Here is an 18,917-nt window from a genome sequence, read left to right on the forward strand (position 1 = left end):
GCCAAGCAACAGTCACCAAATCTAAAGAATTTCCAAATCATTAGCAAAGAAGGCATTTCGTTTTACTATAAATCAGAAAGAAAAAAAATAGATTTATGAAATGGTTAAATCCATGATGTAATTTTTCAGTGGTAATCAATTCACCCAAACCCTAACAAACAACCCATTTTATATCAATGAGTTATTTTAGAATTGTAGATGTTTTTGTACACAGCTCCACAAAGAGTTTAATGTAAGAAAATGATTTGATTTATTGATATGTGCAGACAAGATTTCTAGAAAAGGCACAACGTCATACATTCACCCCCATGTCGCGATGATCCTTAAAAGCTAATCAGAGCCCTTAAAAAAACACAAGCTTTTCAGTACAATTACTCTTTTTATAAATTAGAATAAGACAGCATTTGGACATACTGATTACAAGACAGATCATTGGTTTTTAACATTTCTGGCCCCCTGAAAGGCACAATATTCCACAACAGTAACTGAGTGCAAGAGGCATTAAAATAGACTTTCATTCAACTGTCTCTGGGTGTGAAAAATGTGTTTTTATGTTTAGAAGTGGAAAAAGAAAGTGTGCTGTGGCCACCTGAGTGAAGTACATTGTTTAAAGGATGTTCCTATGACTAACATGTTCCGATTCTGTTTTCTGAACACATGTAAACATGACGTATAGACTCTTTGGAATAACCGCCCTGTAATGGAATAAATCTCATTCCCTCATTAGGCACAAAATGTTCACGTCTAACATTGTGAAAGTTGAGCATCTCCAAAATCCTTCTGGAAAAAGTGAGTGAAATTGTCTGTAAATGGCACTCAAAGTGGGAAAGTGCACTTCTGTGTTAAAACCTTATTTGAAATCTTTCCAACATGTTGCCAAAGACAAAAAAATAATGGAAATCCGTGGCTCCGCCCTCACCGTTTCGGCTTTCTGAGATAAGAAATTGCCCTTGTTCAGGTTCTGAAATTCAATCGTGCAGAGGAAATAAGAACTTCTCACATCAGAGCCAACAGCAAACAGCAGCTAAAGGCTAATGCTAACACTTAGCTGTTGTTTATCTAAAGAGAGGGTGCGGCGTGATCTGAGGAGCGATTGGCAAAGGATTGAAGTGTGCGCTGTGGTGCTGGTTGTCAACTGGACAGTGATGGAGCAGATCTGTAAACATCAGCAAAGGAAGAAGACAGGTAGGTCGGTCTTTGGGGAGCCGCCTGCCTCCAAAAAGCAGATGAGTGGGACAGGCGTCCACGGTGGGCAGGCAGCGTGTGGCACAGTTTGGCTTGTGACAGCGGCTGGAGGGGTGTAGCACCATCTGTGGCTGTTTTTCACAGCACTTCCTTTTTTTCTTCCTCTCGGGACATCTGTTAAAAGAGGTGAGCGCTGAGTGTTAGGCGCCAACGTCTTCAGAAAAGTTAGGGCGAGGAAAGGTGGGGGCTGTTGAGAAGGTGAGGAAACCTGCATGGATCTGCCCAGATTGAGCTTTTAGCAGATCAGTCAGCTCAGAGGTATCCACACCTGTGAGCAGGTGTGTGCATAAGAAGGAATTCACACGTTCATCCTCGTCTGGAGTGTATACAGCATATGCACCGGTATTTTTCTCTTTTTTTTTTTTTTCTTTTACCAAGTTTGAACGGCAGTTAGAGTGACTACTTGCACAGACATGATTGTCAGTGATAATGAGATGCGGTGCTTTGGGTTGAGGTGGGATGATGGCAGGAGGAATATAATGGGCCTGGGCGCCAAGGGTGTTAGTAATCACTTAATGGAGGCTGTGGCAGGAATGAACATGAGTATGACAAACAGTCTCTTGTCAGGGAATGTAAACCACTGAGCCATGGGTGTTTACTGTAAGACTGAGGAGACAAAGTGAGGCTCTAAGGACACTTCTCGGTTAGGAATGTTTTTAAAACCATCAAAAAGATAACTTCAGATTAAATACGAAATACATATTTGGCCTAATATCAAAGCTTAGTCAATCTGCTTTAGTTTTCATCTTTCCTGGAAGCAGCTCCTCCCTGGATCTCCAGGAAAGTCGAGGTTTCATGATGACGGTTGGGCTTTCTCTTCATGGTGATTAAACGTAACCAAGCCTTATCAACTAGGATCGTGCTGGATTCCACCCCCCCCCACCAAAAAAAAAAAAAAAAAAATCAATTCCTGTTTGGGGTCAGGTCAGGGATCTGCTCTATTGATTGGAGGTAGATGAGCTCGCTTTCCCCGCGGCCGGCATCATCTAAGGTTAAAAGTGGCGTCAGTGGAGGCCTCTTAGCAGACTCCGTCACTGCTGTCATGATGGGCGTCTTAAACGTTGAGTCTTCTCATTGGTCTGCAGCACTCGTTCCCCGGACCTCACCCCGCCTGCGAAGCTGCGGGGGGAAAACAAGTTATGTTTGTACATTTGAACTGATCTGGACAGGTTAGCTTCAAAAAGGCAACAGCACCTGTATAGATTAGGATGTCTTATCTCTTCCTTCATCACAAGTTTACTTGGAGTTTTTACTAATTTCTGTGCAAATCATCAAAACGTGTGAAATTGCTTTTTGCAAAGTGAAATCTAAATCCCTTGAAAAACAAAATCTGTTCCAACAGTCCTTATCAAGCCTTCTGTTTGTCTTCTAAGAAGATAAAAGAATCACTTTCAAATCCTCCCACCCAGGCACCGCTGGCTTTGGAAAGTCAATTAGTATAGGAATCTGATAGTCCAACACCTTAAATGAAACGGTTCGAACCAACAGAGGCTCTAAACAGAGTAATAGACAGATCTGATGAAATGGCATGAGGATTTACCTTCCAACTTCTCCATCCTTTTTCCTTCTTCTCCCTCTCTTCTCCCTCAATCACAGACTCCTCAACAGCAGAATTCCATTTGTATGTTAATGAGATGGAGGAAAACAGACCAGCCATCTCGCAGCAACCTGCAGCTTTCCCTTCGCTTACCACTTCCACTATTCGTGCAGAATACAGACACCACCGTAATGTAAACGCTTCTCATTGCAGACGGGTGGAGAAGGTGAGGAGTTTGAAGCGTCATCCAACCCCGCTAACCCCTGAGCTCAGAGCTTCAGGCCTCAAACAGCCTCCTCACCACTGCGCTCTTTGATGGCACTCTCCTGTTTACTTACTCCAAGGGAAAATGGGAAACACATGCAGAATTGGGCGAGATGTTCTGAGGGGTGGGATGGGGGGGGGGGGGGGGGCAGAGCACAAAATGCTGCGCAGTGGCAGAAAGCCAGAAATGTTTGGCCCTCTCTGTCCAGTCTGGTTCAGATTCCTCCCGTGTTCTCTTTGTACGGCCAAAAGCTCCCAGACTGATATTTGAATCCGCTCCAAGCCCAAAGGAGTAGTAAAACGCTATGACCAAATCTTCCTCTTCTCAGAACTGGATTCTTCCAAAGTGATGCTGAACTTTACGGCTCCTGAAACCTAAAAAGTGAGCACTATGTGATGGAACTTTTCCACACGTTGTGACCCGTCAAATCTATCCCACTCTGTGACATGGATTGATTTAAAGTGAGATGTGGAGATGTTGGAAAGCCTTTTCACCTCACCACCAAGTGCAAAGTGAAAGGATGCATGCAGGTTTTTCCACTGGGGCTTTGGTTAGCTGTCCCATCAAAGAAACGGCCTCAACCAGTCAAACTGCACTGGTTTGCCGTTTTCCACAGCACATCACAGAATATGAGCTGGTGTACCTGAACATTTGGCTTGGTTGAACGAGCAACATGGTGAACTGTTTTCCAACTCTTCTTCTTAATACAAGCACACTCCTGGGTAAGCAGGAAGCTTTTATTGTGAAGTTCTTGCTTTAGATGAGCTGTAGTTCAACACTTATCCTGTATAAAACCTTTGGTGGAAAGCACAGTCATAAAGGTTTGGTACAAGCTAGACCAGTGGAAAAAGAGCAAGAGAATATCAAATAGGAACTTAGAGAGCAACAAACCTAAACCTGGCTAATCCTCTGCAGCTTTGGTACCTTGAACAGAGCCTTTCTTACGCATCTAGACAAAAATAAAATACAGCTGAGGACTTTGAGAACCTGTGGAAATCATTGGAATTAAGTAACCTTAGATACTAAAGCTTGCATTTGCTTATTCGTTAGGTATTTGGTTACTAGGGATGATTGAAAAAGGTTTTTTTTAAACCTCAAAGAAAACTGTTCCCTTGAGGTCACCTCACTAAAAATAGTAGCTGTGCTCAATTGAATTTTACTGCCACCCACCTCACATAAAGAAATCCCACCACCACGCTTTGCTTTTGAAAATGTTTTTGGAAGATTAACAAAGAAAAACAAAAATCTGTGTCAATACAAAAAGTCCAGTACAGTAAATTTAACGCATCTTTAACCAATTCAGCAAACTGTAAAAGGAGAGATTTATTTGAGATGTCATGGTTTAATAGGGTTGGATCTTGTGAAACTGATGTTGCACAATAAGTCCAAATGTATCTTTAAAAGCAGAGATGAACATGCATGATAACTGGATCATAACTGTAGAACGTCACAGGAAATAAACACCAGAAACACTGGACTGTTTTCTGGATCTGCATGTCGCACAGTGCATGCAGCCCAAACACTGATGAAAAAGATGAACTAAAGACTGTTGGAACTCACAGCAGTGGGTCTGGTGTCATTTAAGAGGATTTCACCAAATTCAGATATTTGCAAAATTGAGTGAATGGAGGGAGCAAACAAGCCTTTTGATGAGTTTTCACACAATCATTTTTAGAAATTGTCATAGATATTTAGTGTAGCCACAAATGTGAAGCTAGATTTTTCAACTATTTATTTTTGAAAGTTAGACTGTGCTAAACTCAAGTAAAAGGCCACTAACTAATCAAATTGGTGAACTGAACTGACTATAGAAACCAGAGTTGCATGTCAATGTATTGCAAATCATTGACATGCGAGATTCAGCCTAAATATCACACATAGCTTTTCCTTTTTTTTTACAATTTGATCCTATTTGGAAACATTTTCTTCAAGTACAGAACATCTGTGTTTATTAACACAATTGCCACACAATAGTTCCATGAAATGCAAAACAATTCCACTACCTGCTGGACAAGTTACCAGAACACACAAAGTCAACATCTACCTCTTCCAGCTCTTTCTGCGTCTCTGCCTCCATTCGTCGGATGTCGTCCATTGTTAGCTCCACCCACTTATCAATCCAACAGAAGAGCTGGCGATGGAAGTTGTTGAAGATCCTCTTCTCTTGCTGGAGAAGACAGCAGTAAAATCCGTCATATTGGTCATGTAGAAATGGGATCATTCTAGGAATCCAGGTTTGATGGTTTAACAAAAAGAGTTTGTTTGTTTGATAAAAGTCATATTTAAAGACCCACTCCGATCATCTTTTGATCCATTTTAAAAGCGGTCTTAGTTGTCTTATAATGAAGACATTTTTAGCCAAACCCTTCTGCAGAGTTGCAGGAGTTCATTAGACATTCACCTCCGAGTTGTGGGCGGGACCGTTGGCTTGGAGAAACCCCCCCTCCCCTTTCCCTTTGTGTGCCTGAGAGCTTGTGGCCTGCCCAGCAAACTATCTCTATGTCACAAATAAACACTTTTTCCAAGGGAAATCTTTCAGTCTGCTCCTGATTCACAATGATTTTAATAAAGAAATACCGTTGCTCTGGAGTATAAGTCACAGCAGCCAAAAAATGCATAATAAAGAAAAAAAAGAGCACTTTTGGGGGAAATTTGTTCAAGAAAATACGGGACGAGAACAGACATTCACTCATAAAAGGCATATCATAATAACAGAATAAATTACAACAGTAGCCTGAATATATGCATGTTTCTCTACCAAAACACAACGATGCTTTTTTAGAATCTAGTACAAGAACGATTATCCAGATAACCATAGAATAAAGAACATGCTAACAGGTCAACTAAACTCTATATCCCTTCAAATCACTAAACCCATTGAGTTCTGTGTCGCTTTGGAACAATTCCCAGCCAACCATTCCCCTTCTTCTGCATTGCTGTCAGTAGAAAATACTAATAGACACACCTACAGGACCCCCTAGCAGTTGTTGCTGAGTCGCTCTCTCGACCAAACTACGCAAAAAACTGTGACTTATACGACACTCAGATGCAATGCTATTTTAAAGTTAATTGTCTTTATATTTGTCCTACATCATCAGAAAACTGACAGACGAACTAGTTAGAAATACTATTTTCTTTAAAGTGGGATTTTAAGCAGAAGCAACTTCAAGAAGAGATCATAAAATCAAAAGGTTTGGGTGATTTCAGTGACTCAACACATGACATTAACCATGTAAACATTTCACAAACCTCTTGGATGAAGTTCTCCACTTTGGTCTGCAGACCCCACCACTTAAACTTGACTGTAACTAGTTTGTAGGCACACATCCTTGGGCATTCAGCATTGCTCACCAGCTCCTTCTGTTGGAAGAACCAGCAAAAGAACATGTAGAGTTTCACTTTTCAAAAGCAACAAAAACTCGACTAACTTTTTTTTGTTTTTTTATTGATTGATAAAAAAAAAAAAAACACGAGGCTAAGAGCATCCAACTCCCAAAGCTAGGATGTATTAATACATAATGCTTTGGATGTGGGGGTTGCTGAAATAATTATCAATATGAAGATGTGCTGCGCACAGATAAAAAAGTGTCCTAATCTAAAACACGCTTTCCAAATTCATTTGCTGCTGCCTGCCTGCCGCCTTGCTCTGAAGAACAGAGGAAGAGGAGGAAGGGGGTTGGAAACAGCAAAGTGGATAAACTCCAGATGAAGGGACCATTTCTCTGCCTCCTTCCTGACAGCGACACCGCTCCCGACAGGCACGCCTTTGTGGTCACAGAAGGCAGATAAAACGGTGCTCACCGAGCGATAAGGGCGTCGCAGTGCAAAGCCGGTTACATTATTAACACCTAGGACCTGCTTGCCCTCAGAACACACACACACACACACACACACACCCAGCCCCTCCGAGAACCCCTGTTTAATTAATCACTTCATTCTGGTGCGGCATTCCAAGAGAAAATGCCACAGACCCGTCTCAATCACCCTCATCCCACTGCCGTTTGATGCTGCGATCATGGCGGAGTGCAGCAGAAGGGAAATGAGAAACATTTCTAAATTTGCAGTGGGTTTAGAAAAGTTGTCATCGCTAAAGGAGAACTTCACATGAAACGGATTCGACATCAAAACACTTACGGTGACATTTTCTTCTCTCCCTCTCTGTGCCCCACTCAAAGAAACTGAAGTTTTCAGAAATACAAAGGGTACTGATATGCAAGCATGTGTGCATGCAGAGATAGACAAGAGTTTTATTGCTCTGAGACGCTGGCAGAAATGGTGCCTCTGTTGTCGCATAACTACCTTTTTCTTTTTCCTTTCTACCTTTTCTAAAAACAGTCTGTTTCCATGTCCGCACCGGATGGGAAAGCAATCTAATTAAAAAAAATACACGCACAAAATAAAAGTTGTGCCTCTTTATTCATACTTTTTAAAGCAGTTTGGCTGCCTTTGTTCTTTAAAAATTCCTGCAACAGAGCAAAGTTTCCCATGGTAGCTTCAGGGGCTCCACTGAAGGATAGAAATCCTCAGTGCTCTAAAAGCAAGCAGGACCGGTTAGTGAGGCTGCAGGGTTTAGAGGAAAAAGACCAAACATGTCGACGTTCCATTGAGTAGATTAGAAACTTTGCTTGGTGGTTTCTGAATTTTCATTGAAAAGTCACCTTGAGAGCTACATTTTGTCAAATTAGAATGAAAATTTCCACACACACACACAAAAAAAAATCACCAATCATAAACCATCTGTTGTGCATTTCTTTAAGGATTAGATAAGCAAATAGTGTTATTTTGGGTGGACGAGAAGACTTAAGAAATTCAGATGAATGTCAAGCGGAGAATGAATGCTCGCTGAAAGTAAAACTGTTTTTCTTTGTGACTAGGGAAGAGTTTCCTCCTCCTTTTTCCTTTCATCCTAAATACTCCAGCAAAAAGAATGAATCGAGGCACACGTTTAGTCAAATGTGCGGTGAACATGTCCAAAAATAACCCAGGTATTTACCTTCCAATCAGGTCCCAGAGGACCTCTGCCAGTTTTAGCCGACTTGAACTTAGCAGGATCCTCGTCTGGTTTATAGTCCTGTTGACAGATTTTGTTGTTCAGTCACTACAGGAACACTGCAGGGTCTTTTATCTTCAAACATAGTTTGATATCATCATGGTCACTATGAACACTTTACAAAGGTCGCCGGGTCCAGGTGGAACATCACCTGAAACTAAAAGATCCAAAAGGATCAGTTTGGAAAAGTGTGGTTTGAAAAAATGCTGGGAAAGGGATTTATGATTAAGAAGAGTGCACTTTAAAACAGGTATTTGTCTAATTCCTGTTTTTCATTTGTGCAAGAGGATGGATGACTATGCAAACGGTCTGCAGCACACAGCCATGGCCAAAAGAGAAAAACAACCTTCAAACAAGTGTCCTAGTCTTTCTGTTCCACGCAGCTCAAGTTTCTATGGATTTTAATATGAGCAGCACCACATTTTTAGAATGATGCATTTGATAATAAACGCATCACAAAAAGCTTTGCCAATCTTAAAAGACAGCATCTGTTTATTGATGCAAAACACCCATAAACTGACAAAAAATGATCGACTCCTGCAATGAGATGGACCAAAAGCAGGAAACAAATAAGGAGTAAAGTCAAAGGCTAAAAAACAGCAGCATTCATCTTTATACTAGAATTTTCTACCAAATCTGCTTCAATAAACTGCATCCTTCAGCCTATTCCATCGTAGCACCACAGAAAAACATTTTTGAAAACAGTACACATAATCGGAGATACTGAGAGCACATGCAAAAACATAAGCATGCCCAACAGGACAAAACTGACATCAGAAAACAGGCACGAGAAATACTAATACAAATAAATGAAACAGCTTTTAAATTATCAACAGCTCAAGGGCCCAGGTATTTTAAATAAATCATGATGCGCCTCCAGCTAAAAGCATCTTTTTGGGAGCTACTGGCCAAACGGAGGGAAGCCAAACACATAGAAAGAAATGAAAAGGCCTCGTCAAACAGCAGTGTGCACACAGTCACTGTAATTTGTCCGTTTTAATGCTCAGAGCTCAATCGCTATAACAATATACTGCTCTGCACTAATGAGGTCTATGAATCGATATGTCACGGTACTCAAACCAGAGCTACTCCTCAAGTAAAAAGAATGCGCGTTAAAGTGCAAGTACGCTGTGTGTGTATTTGTCTAGTTCCTCTAATTACACTAACAAACTCATCTGTGCTGGCGGTACGCCTCAGGGCCTGCAGTCATGCCTGAGGCTGAGAGCTGATAGGGCCCTGAGACACAACATACTGCTCCGGCAAGACGAACACGTCCGTCTTGTTAACTCCCCACAACAGACAAACCAAACACGTACGCGCACGGAAACCGCTGCTTCTTGGTCAAACAGCCACACGTCTATCTGCACGCAGACAGGTGACGCCAAATGAGGCAACTGGAAGTCAAATAACAGCAATGATGTGCAACAGCTTCAGATGAGATTTCAAGAATTGCAAAAGTTTATAATGTTTACATAAAAAGAATAATCATACAGACCATTTGAGATTTGAAGCAGCAAATAATCTTTTTGCTATATATATATATATATATATAAAAAGATTTGATAATGTTTTCAGTCTTTGCTTATTTGGCCATATAGTGAGTGAATTCTCAGTTATTTGCAAAATCTCTAAATCAAAATGAAATATTTAAATGTTATTTTCTTCAGGGATATATGCAAATGCAAAAAACTGTTTATCTGTTCACTATATTTTTGAGAACCATTAAAAAAAAACAATTGTGTTTTCACAATTATTTTTTAACACAAACATTTTAAATATGATATTTTATATTGCAAATTGGCTAATTGGCATCTCCCCCCCCTCTCTAAATAAATTATTTGTTCATGCTTCTCTTCTCATGGAAGACGAACCATAAATCACATATATCACATAAATGCTGTACCTGCATTTCTACTTACAGCATTGGACACCTGACTTCTATCTGCAATGTCGATTGGCACCACTGTTACATTCTTCCATGTGGAAGCGTCCAGGTTGTGAACCTGCGCAAACAAAAATATATCAGAAGAAGGGAAAGATAAATAAAAAGAAAGAGAAACATGTCGATTTGGTTTTATTCTGAAAACCTCACATTTTCTTGAGTTCCCATGTCTGGTTTATGCCATGTCTCAATTTTTATGAAGAAGTTGTCTTTCATGTATTCATTCTGCAAATAACAGAATCATATTAATGATTGGAAATGATGTCACTTTTAGGAACTGAATAGGTATATTTTAGAGTTACATACCGTGACAACTGGATCAATGTTTATGAGGTGCAAAGGAGAGGCAGAGCAGAGAGGAAAAAAGAACATTTAAAAATTCTGAAAATTTAATCCTACTAAATGTAAGTCTATTTAGAGGGAAAATGATCAAGCAGGTAAGAGGGGACTCACTAGTTCTGCAGTAAGGGTATGCATTCCATGCTTTTTCATGAAATACCAGGGAGCCTTCTGGGGCAAAAAGCCGGACAAATGCTGGGACTTTACTGTAGGGAGGAAAGGAGATGAACAGGAACAGAAAAGTTTAACGCTGGAAGAGTCTCATTGGTTCTAAAGCAAAGTCGGGACAGGAAGTAGTATCACATAGTTTAACGCTTCACAAATGAGACAATACTGCCATCTCTTGGCAATACTCTGCCAATACATCAAATGATTTCTGAGAGCTGCACAAAGAAAAGGCACAAACCTCTGTATGTGGTAGATTTTGTGTGTATACTGTCCTTTTTCTCCATCTTTTTCATACGGCTCATTTTTGAGTACCTCGATTCCCTCACCTCCACCCGTCTCATTTTTACTAGCTTCTGCCACAGAGAAGAGCTGCCCAACCTGATACTGTAAGACAAAAGAAGACCTTCAGAAAACTTTGATATTAAAAAGTATTCATGGAATTACATTAAACACCAGCTTTTTTTCAACAAATATTACTCTATAAGATGGACAGCGACCACAAAATCAAATCGTTGTTGAAATGAATGGTTACACCAATAGAGATAGGTGACAAAAGTGTCGGATTCCATATGTTTTAATGTTGTATAACCTCTCACAAAGAACTTTTTGCACTTTTCTCAGACGGACATGAACATTTTCACTCGTTCTCTCTTGTTTAAATTCTCAAAGTTCTTAGAAAAATAAGTCTAGTATTATAGAATGAAAACAAAGTCAGAATTCCCTCCCTACTCCCCAACTATTAAAAGACTATACAGTGCGGGGCTTTATCTGTAAAACAACAAATATGACGTCACCAATTTGACGAAATAAAAACCTAATAAAAACGAGAATTTTACAAGGACTATTTATAAATCCACTGTGTTCTGATGAGGAAAACATGGATGGTTTATAGAAAAAATACAAAAAGTGTTCAAAGGCAATGCAGCGTGGTCTATATTCACCAATCTAGTGAGCTAGATGCACACCGGTTGAGCAGGTTGGCCAACGATTGAAGGATCTGCGGTTCGATCCCCACTCCCCCCAGTCAACTGCTGTTGTGTCCTCAGCCAAGACACTTCACCCTACCTGCCTCTAGTGGGGCTCCACTGGTGTCTGAATGCATATGAATGTCCCTGTGATGGTCAGAGGGGTCGTAGCCGCGTACTGGCAGCCACGCCCCTGTCAGTCTGCCCCAGGGCAGCTGTGGCTACATCAGTAGTTTACCATCACCAAGTATGAATGAGAAGTCAATGAATAATGGACACATTGTAAGAGCTTTGAGCGTCTGGAAAAGTCTAATCCATTATTATTACAAAATGACATAATGCACCATGTAGTGAACCAAGGAATGTTCATTGAAGGAATTCTGACATGATCTCTGATTCTGAAAAAGGTTACAGGAATTCTTGCTATTACTCCTTTTTAAACTGGCATCTGGATAATTTACTCCCCTTGTGCTGCTTCAGCAGATGGCTGCTGTTCAAATGGTGCATGTCTTAACAAAATAATCTTACAAGAACAAAATGACAATAGCTCATAACTACATTTATCATCCAAAAGAAAATGTTCAGATTAAAGGGGTTGCTCACCTCCTCCACACTACAGGGCAAAACGACACGGCTGCAACAGAGACAAGAGTGAGGTTATACTCTGATTATATAAACAGACAGACTTTAAACACTTACATGACCACATTTTTAGAATTATATTTACGTACACTGTACTGTCAAACCTCTCTAATAATAAGTTCCCATATATCCAATATAATGCACACCTAACATGTACTCAAGTTTTCTTCTAATAATTAAATGAAAATAAGTTTGGATTTCAACATGACTTACTCAAAGCACAATCAAATTTGGTTTGCAAAAACATTTACCATTGACTACAATACGAAGAAGTACAAACAGAAAGTTCTCATAACAATGAATTCTCACCTAAACAAAATTATGTGTCACATTATGTGTGTGTGTGTGTGTGGGGGGGGGGTATTTATGTGTAGTCCAAATTTTTCACCATGATATCAAGAAACACGCAGTGAAACTCTTTAAGCAGGTCTAACTAGGGGTGTGACGATAACTGCATCAGCCCATCTTTTTTTTTTTTTTGAAAGTTCTACATATGGTGCGTGATTGGAACTATGATAAATATATTAAACCCATTCATCTTTGCTGATAATTTACTTTTTCTGCTAGTCCTGTGTTCAGAATTCAAGGGTTTTTGGGGGAAACCTTTTATTGCTGTTCTCCTTCACTCCCTGCCTGCGCCTCTCACTCCCTCTACGCTGTACGCGCTCCCTCTACTTCGACACACCCACCCACCCACCCACACACACCCGCGCGGTTTCAGAATCACACATATCCTCAGTCTACAACCGTCTTGCAAGGAAATACGACAAATTTACTGCGTTCTACTTCTTAATTTCCATTGTATTCATTTCCATTACATGCTATGTGCACAACACGGCCGCCTGCCGGAGGATTTTGTGTTTTTTTTTTTTTTTTGGGGGGGGGGGGGGGGGGGTATTACTGTTATCATTCACCCGGCTGAGGATTTTGTGTTAGGGGGGTTATTACTGCTATCCTTCACTCTGTAACACCAAACATGAACGTGCCCTGTTAGAGTGCAATGAATATCACTACATGTTTTGTTTGGGAACTATTTTGTGCAGTGCAAAGTTACGTGTCTGTATAAACAAAGGCGAAGCCTCCTGCCCCGTGTTCTTCATGGGTGTCAGGCTTCATGGGTACCGGAAAGGTGACAAAGTGTCTGCAGTCTCGTTTATTACTGGGACAGAAGATGTCTGTCACCACGGTGATCAAAAATCCCACACCGTCACAGCTCTAGGTCTAACACCACTTTCCCTTTTCAAGAGTGATGATTAAGATGATTGCCTCAGTTTAGGATTCCATCACAAGAACTATTGCTCCTAACCAACATTTTTAGAAGCATCAGCACATTTATGAACCACTCATATGAATCTACATTTCTATTTGTTGCCGTAGTCACAACTTCCCTCAAAGCAGCGGGCGAAAAATGGGCAAACCTGTATGTGGGAAGCATGTGGCCTGCACAGAATTTTAAGATTATAGATCGCCCGATGAGCAAAAATGCATATGCGCATTCTACGGGCAGGCTGTGAGTGACATGTTGTAGCAAACACATAAACAACATGCAAGGGTAAGTGAGGGTAAAGTAGGTGAGATGCAGGCACGTCGTACGGATTTTTCATTTTTTTAACTCCCCAAATCCTACAGGCTGCAAAAGGGGCCTGTAGTGCTGGTCAGCGTCCTACATGAACTTGCAGAATTTGCTACGGTCAGTACGAAGACGCCGACCTCACCAGCACCTATAGTGAGGCTTAAGGGCACCGCACGACGAGCATCACCCATATGTCATAAGTGAATGTAACTGACATTATCCTTAAAAAGACTTTGCTATACAGTTACCATACACACGACAATCATATGTTCCATAATTATGACTTCCCTTAAGGTGGCAGCACAATCCTCGAAGGAACTGCAAGACACACCTACATTCCCATTAAGAGGCAGCCACCCTTCTCTATGTTCCACCACGGGCCGAAAAACCCACAGCACCCGAATGGGTCAACCCCCTGTGTGGTTTGCATGTGACTAAGACCTTGGAGAGGCTTCAATAATAAGATCATTAAAACAAATAACAAAATGCATTTTTATTCATTCATCTTCTAAACATCTGCAAGCCTGTTCAGGGTCACAGGGGTAGCACTATCATTTTGGAACTAAGTAAAACTGAACAAAATGAAAATATGAGAGTAAAAAAATACAAATAAAAAGTGAAATTACATGAAATAGATTGCTAAAAAAATCTGATTTTCTTTTAGGATAAAACAGCATAAAAACAAAAACTCCTGCTTGTTGCACAGACTATAATCTAGACTGACAGCTGTTAAAAGAAGAGTTCCATTGTGAAATATGACACTAGTAACATGTCCCTGCAAAAGGAAGCAGTGACTAATGCAGTTTTTTTTAAGTTAGTTGTAATTTGGGTTTGTAGTATGACAGAACAGTCTGGCTACGTTTTTTTCTTTACAAAATGCAGCCTAAAGCACAACTGTGCAAGTGAAAGCCACAGGAAGATACATTGGTTTGTCTAGCCAAAAACCTCACCTTTGCTCTCCCTGTGCAGCTCAGATGAGGTTGATGAGGAAAGAAACAATTATTTTGGATGGTTCTGCTGTTTTATTCAATATGATATAGTTTTAAAATAAAAACAAAGAATTTTTTACGTTGAACACTTCTGGCTTCACTTTTTAAATGTCTCCTGGTTGCATATAAAGGAATTATCTTAAGGAAAGATGTATTAGTTTCAAAGAAATTTAAAAATAAATGTGAATTAACCAGACTGTAAAAACAACGGATGAATCCCGTAGAAAATGCTTTACCTCCAGCTCTCGCAAAAGAGGCAAAATCTCTCACCATTGCTTCCTGATACGGGCGCTGCCATGTTGGAACCAGTCGACAGTGATTGGTCCGACTTGCTCTGAGTCTTTGTATCTATGACAATAGCTACAGTAGTTCCAACATGGCGGCGCCCGTACCAGGAAGCAATGGTACTTTGTATTTGGGAACACGAGAAGGGGAGGGGTTGAGCACTTCCTTGTTTTTACAGTCAATGGAATTATCATTAAAATATAGTACACGCTTGCCAAATATAATTATTAAGGATTGCATGAAACAAGAATGCTTATATGGGGAGAAAATGCAAATAAAAGCATAACGGTTACATTTTCTAAAATATTTTATTTTCTAAAAAAGTGCTTTAAGTGTTTTCGTCCTTCAATTGTGCCACTTGTACAGCAGCATCAACAGCCATGTATTTTCTGCTCACTTCTCAGTGCAGAAGGGTTTCATTTAGCCAAACCAGGGGGTTTTGTGTGTGATGTGTTTGAAATGAAACCACAAATGGAGTATGTGTACTTTTTGGTAGTTCAGGTATCCTTTGAAAAATAAAATGAAAAAAATAAAAATAATCTCATTATTTGATTTAAAAAAAAAATTGTCTGTAACGTTACGTTTGTCCCAAAAAAAATTAAAAAATATAAAAAGAGTTCAACAAATCAAAATATAAACAGAAAAGCAAATGTTCGCCCACAACCACTGTGACCAAACCTATGGCAGGTAATGCATCCTTAGAGAAGAATCATCACAACGTATTTGGTACACTCATGATTTCCCAAATGATACAATTACCAACTCAATTCAAACAAACAAACAAACAAGTACTGCCTGGTTTCAGGCAGTAAAAATACATGGATTTTTTAAAATTTGTAATTTTCTTTCTATTTCGTAGAACAAAAACAAAATAAAACCAAAACTTTAGACACAACAAATGCTGGTTTTTGAATTCTATAAGAAAATCAAAATCTAAGTTTCCTTCTATTTTTATTTGTTTGTTTCGACTGTTAAAGTAAACTTGAAATATCAAAAAGTACACAGACCTTTTTGCCTCTCCAGGATTCAGATTATTGTCCTGGTCTTGAATACAACAAACCACACTCTATTGAGGTCATAGTTGAACTTTTCCTTTTGGATTTCCAGGTGGAACATACATTTGATAGTACTATTATTTACTACAGATCATTTTGGTCTTGAAGTTGCAAAGAGTCCTATAATGCCAAAACAATATTTAACTTATTTTGCAGAGCGGCACCAATTCATAGATATCCACCTTGTGGGCAGGACCATTGGCACAGAGCAACCCCGTCCCCCCTTTCCTCTCCACATTGCTCAGAGCTCCCTGTTTACACGCTCTCCAGCTATCTTAGAGCTCCTCACACCTCCAACATAACATTAGCGGTGCAACAAAAATGGCGAGCAATATTGGAGCTATCCAGTCATATAGTCTTGAGACAGATGTCAGCTCAGAGGAGGAAAACAAAGACAAACATGGATCTAGTTGCCTACAAGTGGATGCATCAGAATGGAGCAGAACCGGGAGATTGTGGACTGTCCAGTGCATTTTCTGTGCACCAAATACAATCATTTTCAAACTGTATTTTTTGTCTGCTCCTGATTCATCACAATTTGAATAAATAAGGAAATGCTAAGATATGCAACTGCAAGCTTAGTTTTGATAATGTTTATTCTCCATCATCACAAAAAATGCCACAAGAACATGTTAAAAACACCAAAACACAATTTCTTTTGGGATGGGTCTTTAAATCCTGTGATATCTTTACATCAGATTTAACACAGCCCAAAGTTTCATCTCTTGTTTATATATTTGTTTGTTTTATTTAAGGTTTTAGCCATTGAATTTTTAAGTTACAAGTCTAGGAGATCATCAAAATGATTATCCTACGTTTTTTTTTAATTCGTTTTGGGTTAAAATTGCCATGTAACCAATAGTTCCTGTGTTTTCAATATTATTTGGTCATTAACACTAATATTAACAAAGCAAAGGCGAGTGATGTCTGTTCTATGTAAGCAATGATCCAATAAAGATTTTTGAAGTTAAAGAGCATTATAAGAGCTATTTAAACTTATTTTACAAAATTACATTTCAGCAACTTTGAAAACAAGACTAAATATTTTATTGTTGTGTAACAATTTAAATAAATTTGTATTCAGATCTTTGTTATTAGATTGTCTAAATCTTTTAGATGAAACAAATACTGCCTGGGGGGGAAAAAATCTCAAAAAGTTGTAATAACGATTGAAGTCCTGACTCGGCCAACACAAAACCAAAGGTAACTCTTTGGGAAGTCAACAAAACCCTCCTGATAAAGAGTTTAAAAACAAACTGTAACCTTTTCCTAAAGCGATCATTGTTCCTGCTTATCCCCTCCTGCTGGCGTTCTTTCAGGTGAGTCATTGTTGCTCTAATACCGTTACTTAAGACAAAGTTGGTTCATTTCCCCATCAGCTGGCTAACTTTTAGCGTAAGCTAATTCAAACTTCAGCGGAATGGAAATGGAGTGGAAAATAATAAAACAAAGAATTCAAAAGTTTAGAATTAACTACGTCCTGGTGTTTCGCGGTCATAAAGTTAGCATGAAACCAGAGGAAGTGTAGCATTTTAGCAGCTGTCACACGCCAACTTTCTGCTGTCAAAGCCGGTAGGCCACAGCAGCGCTTGGGCAATCCCACCCTTTCCTCGTGTCTGACTCGGGCTTAGAAGAAGTTTTCGTTAATAACCAAACTACGTTTTTCCCCCTAACCTTATTGTCTAAGGCCACCTTGACAAAAAGCCATTTGCTTAAAATGTTGTGAAGAAAGAAAGTTCAAACAAAGAAAGAAAACAAAACAGGAAACCTACTACTCCTTGATGAGAACCATCGCTGCTTGTTCCGTTCAGTACGGTTTGTCCTGCCCAGGGAGCGCTGATTGCTGCTGACGTCATTGTCTGTGAACTGTGCTATAAGCCCCGCCCACCCGAGTCCCGATTCGTGGAAAGAGAAGTAAGCCCACCTTCTAAAAGAAACTCGACCAATGACGAACTCCTTCTTCTTCATTGGCAGCCAATCAGATTGTCCCTTTTGCACACTTTGGCTTTACACAGAGATATCTGGTCCACCACCACCACACGCGTTTTCTGATCCTATATTTTACAGTATAATACTTGCAAATATCTTACAAAGAGTTTGTCAGAGTTAGTCCTCATCAGGAAAAAAATGTCATTTTTCTTACTGTTGTGCAGAAACTGAACTTTGTCCTGTTATCTGTTTTAAAAAGCTTGTGTTCAATAAAAATATAAAAGAAACGATTTTCTTTATTTTTAACAGATGTGTTGTACTTTGTTGCATTGAGAAAAAGTCTAAAGAAACTTAAATTTAAACTGGGTATTTTATACCGGGAAAAATATTTTCTTTCGAGGTTAATAAGCGCCTCGTTGCTGCAACTTTTTTTAAATTCATTTTAGAATATGGAGATCTGCTTTATATGAACGCCTCTGCCAATTGTCTTAGTATGACTCTGTGTACCATGCCGCTCTGAGGTTCATCACCAACTGTAGGTCTTTGACCCATCACTGTTAGCTATTCCTTAATGGCCTTATCTGTCCACCAGGCGGTTAACTCTCTGGTATTGTTTTATTTACAAAGCTATATTTGGACTTCGGCCTGCTTACATTTGTAACCTAATCACACAGAACTACGTTAAACCCCATGCTTTGCGTTCTAATGACCATCTGTTGCTTTCTGTTCCTTCTGTCCACACTGAGCTTGAGAAAATGGCTTTTGCCTGCTCTGCTCCGTCCTCATGGAATATGCTGCAAAAGGAGTTAGAGAACTTGTCTCAATGAATGCTTTTAAATCTAGATTACCACTTGAAACGGTTTCTTGAAATTTTACATATTTTAATTAATTAATTTATCCCTTGTGCTATCCTAAGGGGTCAAGATGACCATT

General features: G+C 39.7%; 1 protein-coding gene across 5 annotated transcripts; it reads right to left on the reverse strand.

Annotated features, from left to right (window-relative positions):
- Nucleotides 1-226: 226 nt before the first annotated feature.
- pitpnb (phosphatidylinositol transfer protein beta) lies at nt 227-17,920 on the reverse strand. 5 transcript variants are annotated; one of them, XM_020706058.2, is made up of 13 exons: nt 17,828-17,920; nt 12,115-12,145; nt 10,785-10,930; nt 10,493-10,584; nt 10,346-10,353; nt 10,190-10,264; nt 10,017-10,100; nt 8,041-8,118; nt 6,297-6,407; nt 5,092-5,214; nt 4,218-4,249; nt 3,939-3,996; nt 227-2,364 (listed from the first exon to the last, which is right to left on the reverse strand). In XM_020706058.2, the coding sequence occupies exons 1-12, from the start codon at nt 17,845-17,847 to the stop codon at nt 3,939-3,941; spliced, it is 858 nt and encodes a 285-aa protein (XP_020561717.1). In that variant the 5' UTR covers nt 17,848-17,920; the 3' UTR covers nt 227-2,364. The 5 variants fall into 5 exon arrangements, with proteins under 5 accessions (XP_020561717.1, XP_011477664.1, XP_004072545.1 ...); XM_023958570.1 differs by lacking the exon at nt 227-2,364 and adding an exon at nt 2,506-3,842; XM_011479362.3 differs by lacking the exon at nt 4,218-4,249.
- Between the last annotated feature and the right edge of the window lie 997 nt (nt 17,921-18,917).

The sequence above is a fragment of the Oryzias latipes genome, chromosome 9, assembly GCF_002234675.1.
Source record: "Oryzias latipes chromosome 9, ASM223467v1".
NCBI lineage: Eukaryota > Metazoa > Chordata > Actinopteri > Beloniformes > Adrianichthyidae > Oryzias > Oryzias latipes.

What these genes read in the sequence shown, in the direction of transcription:
- pitpnb (XM_020706058.2), bottom strand. Translation starts at nt 17,847, where the DNA reads ATGGTTCTCATCAAGGAGTA. An exon ending in CGCAGAAAGAGCTGGAAGAG is followed by an intron (nt 4,250 to 5,091) that starts GTAGATGTTGAC and finishes CATTTTCAAAAG; the next exon opens with CAAAGCGTGGTGGTGGGATT. An exon ending in GTGGGATTTCTTTATGTGAG is followed by an intron (nt 3,997 to 4,217) that starts GTGGGTGGCAGT and finishes ATTTTTGTCTAG; the next exon opens with ATGCGTAAGAAAGGCTCTGT.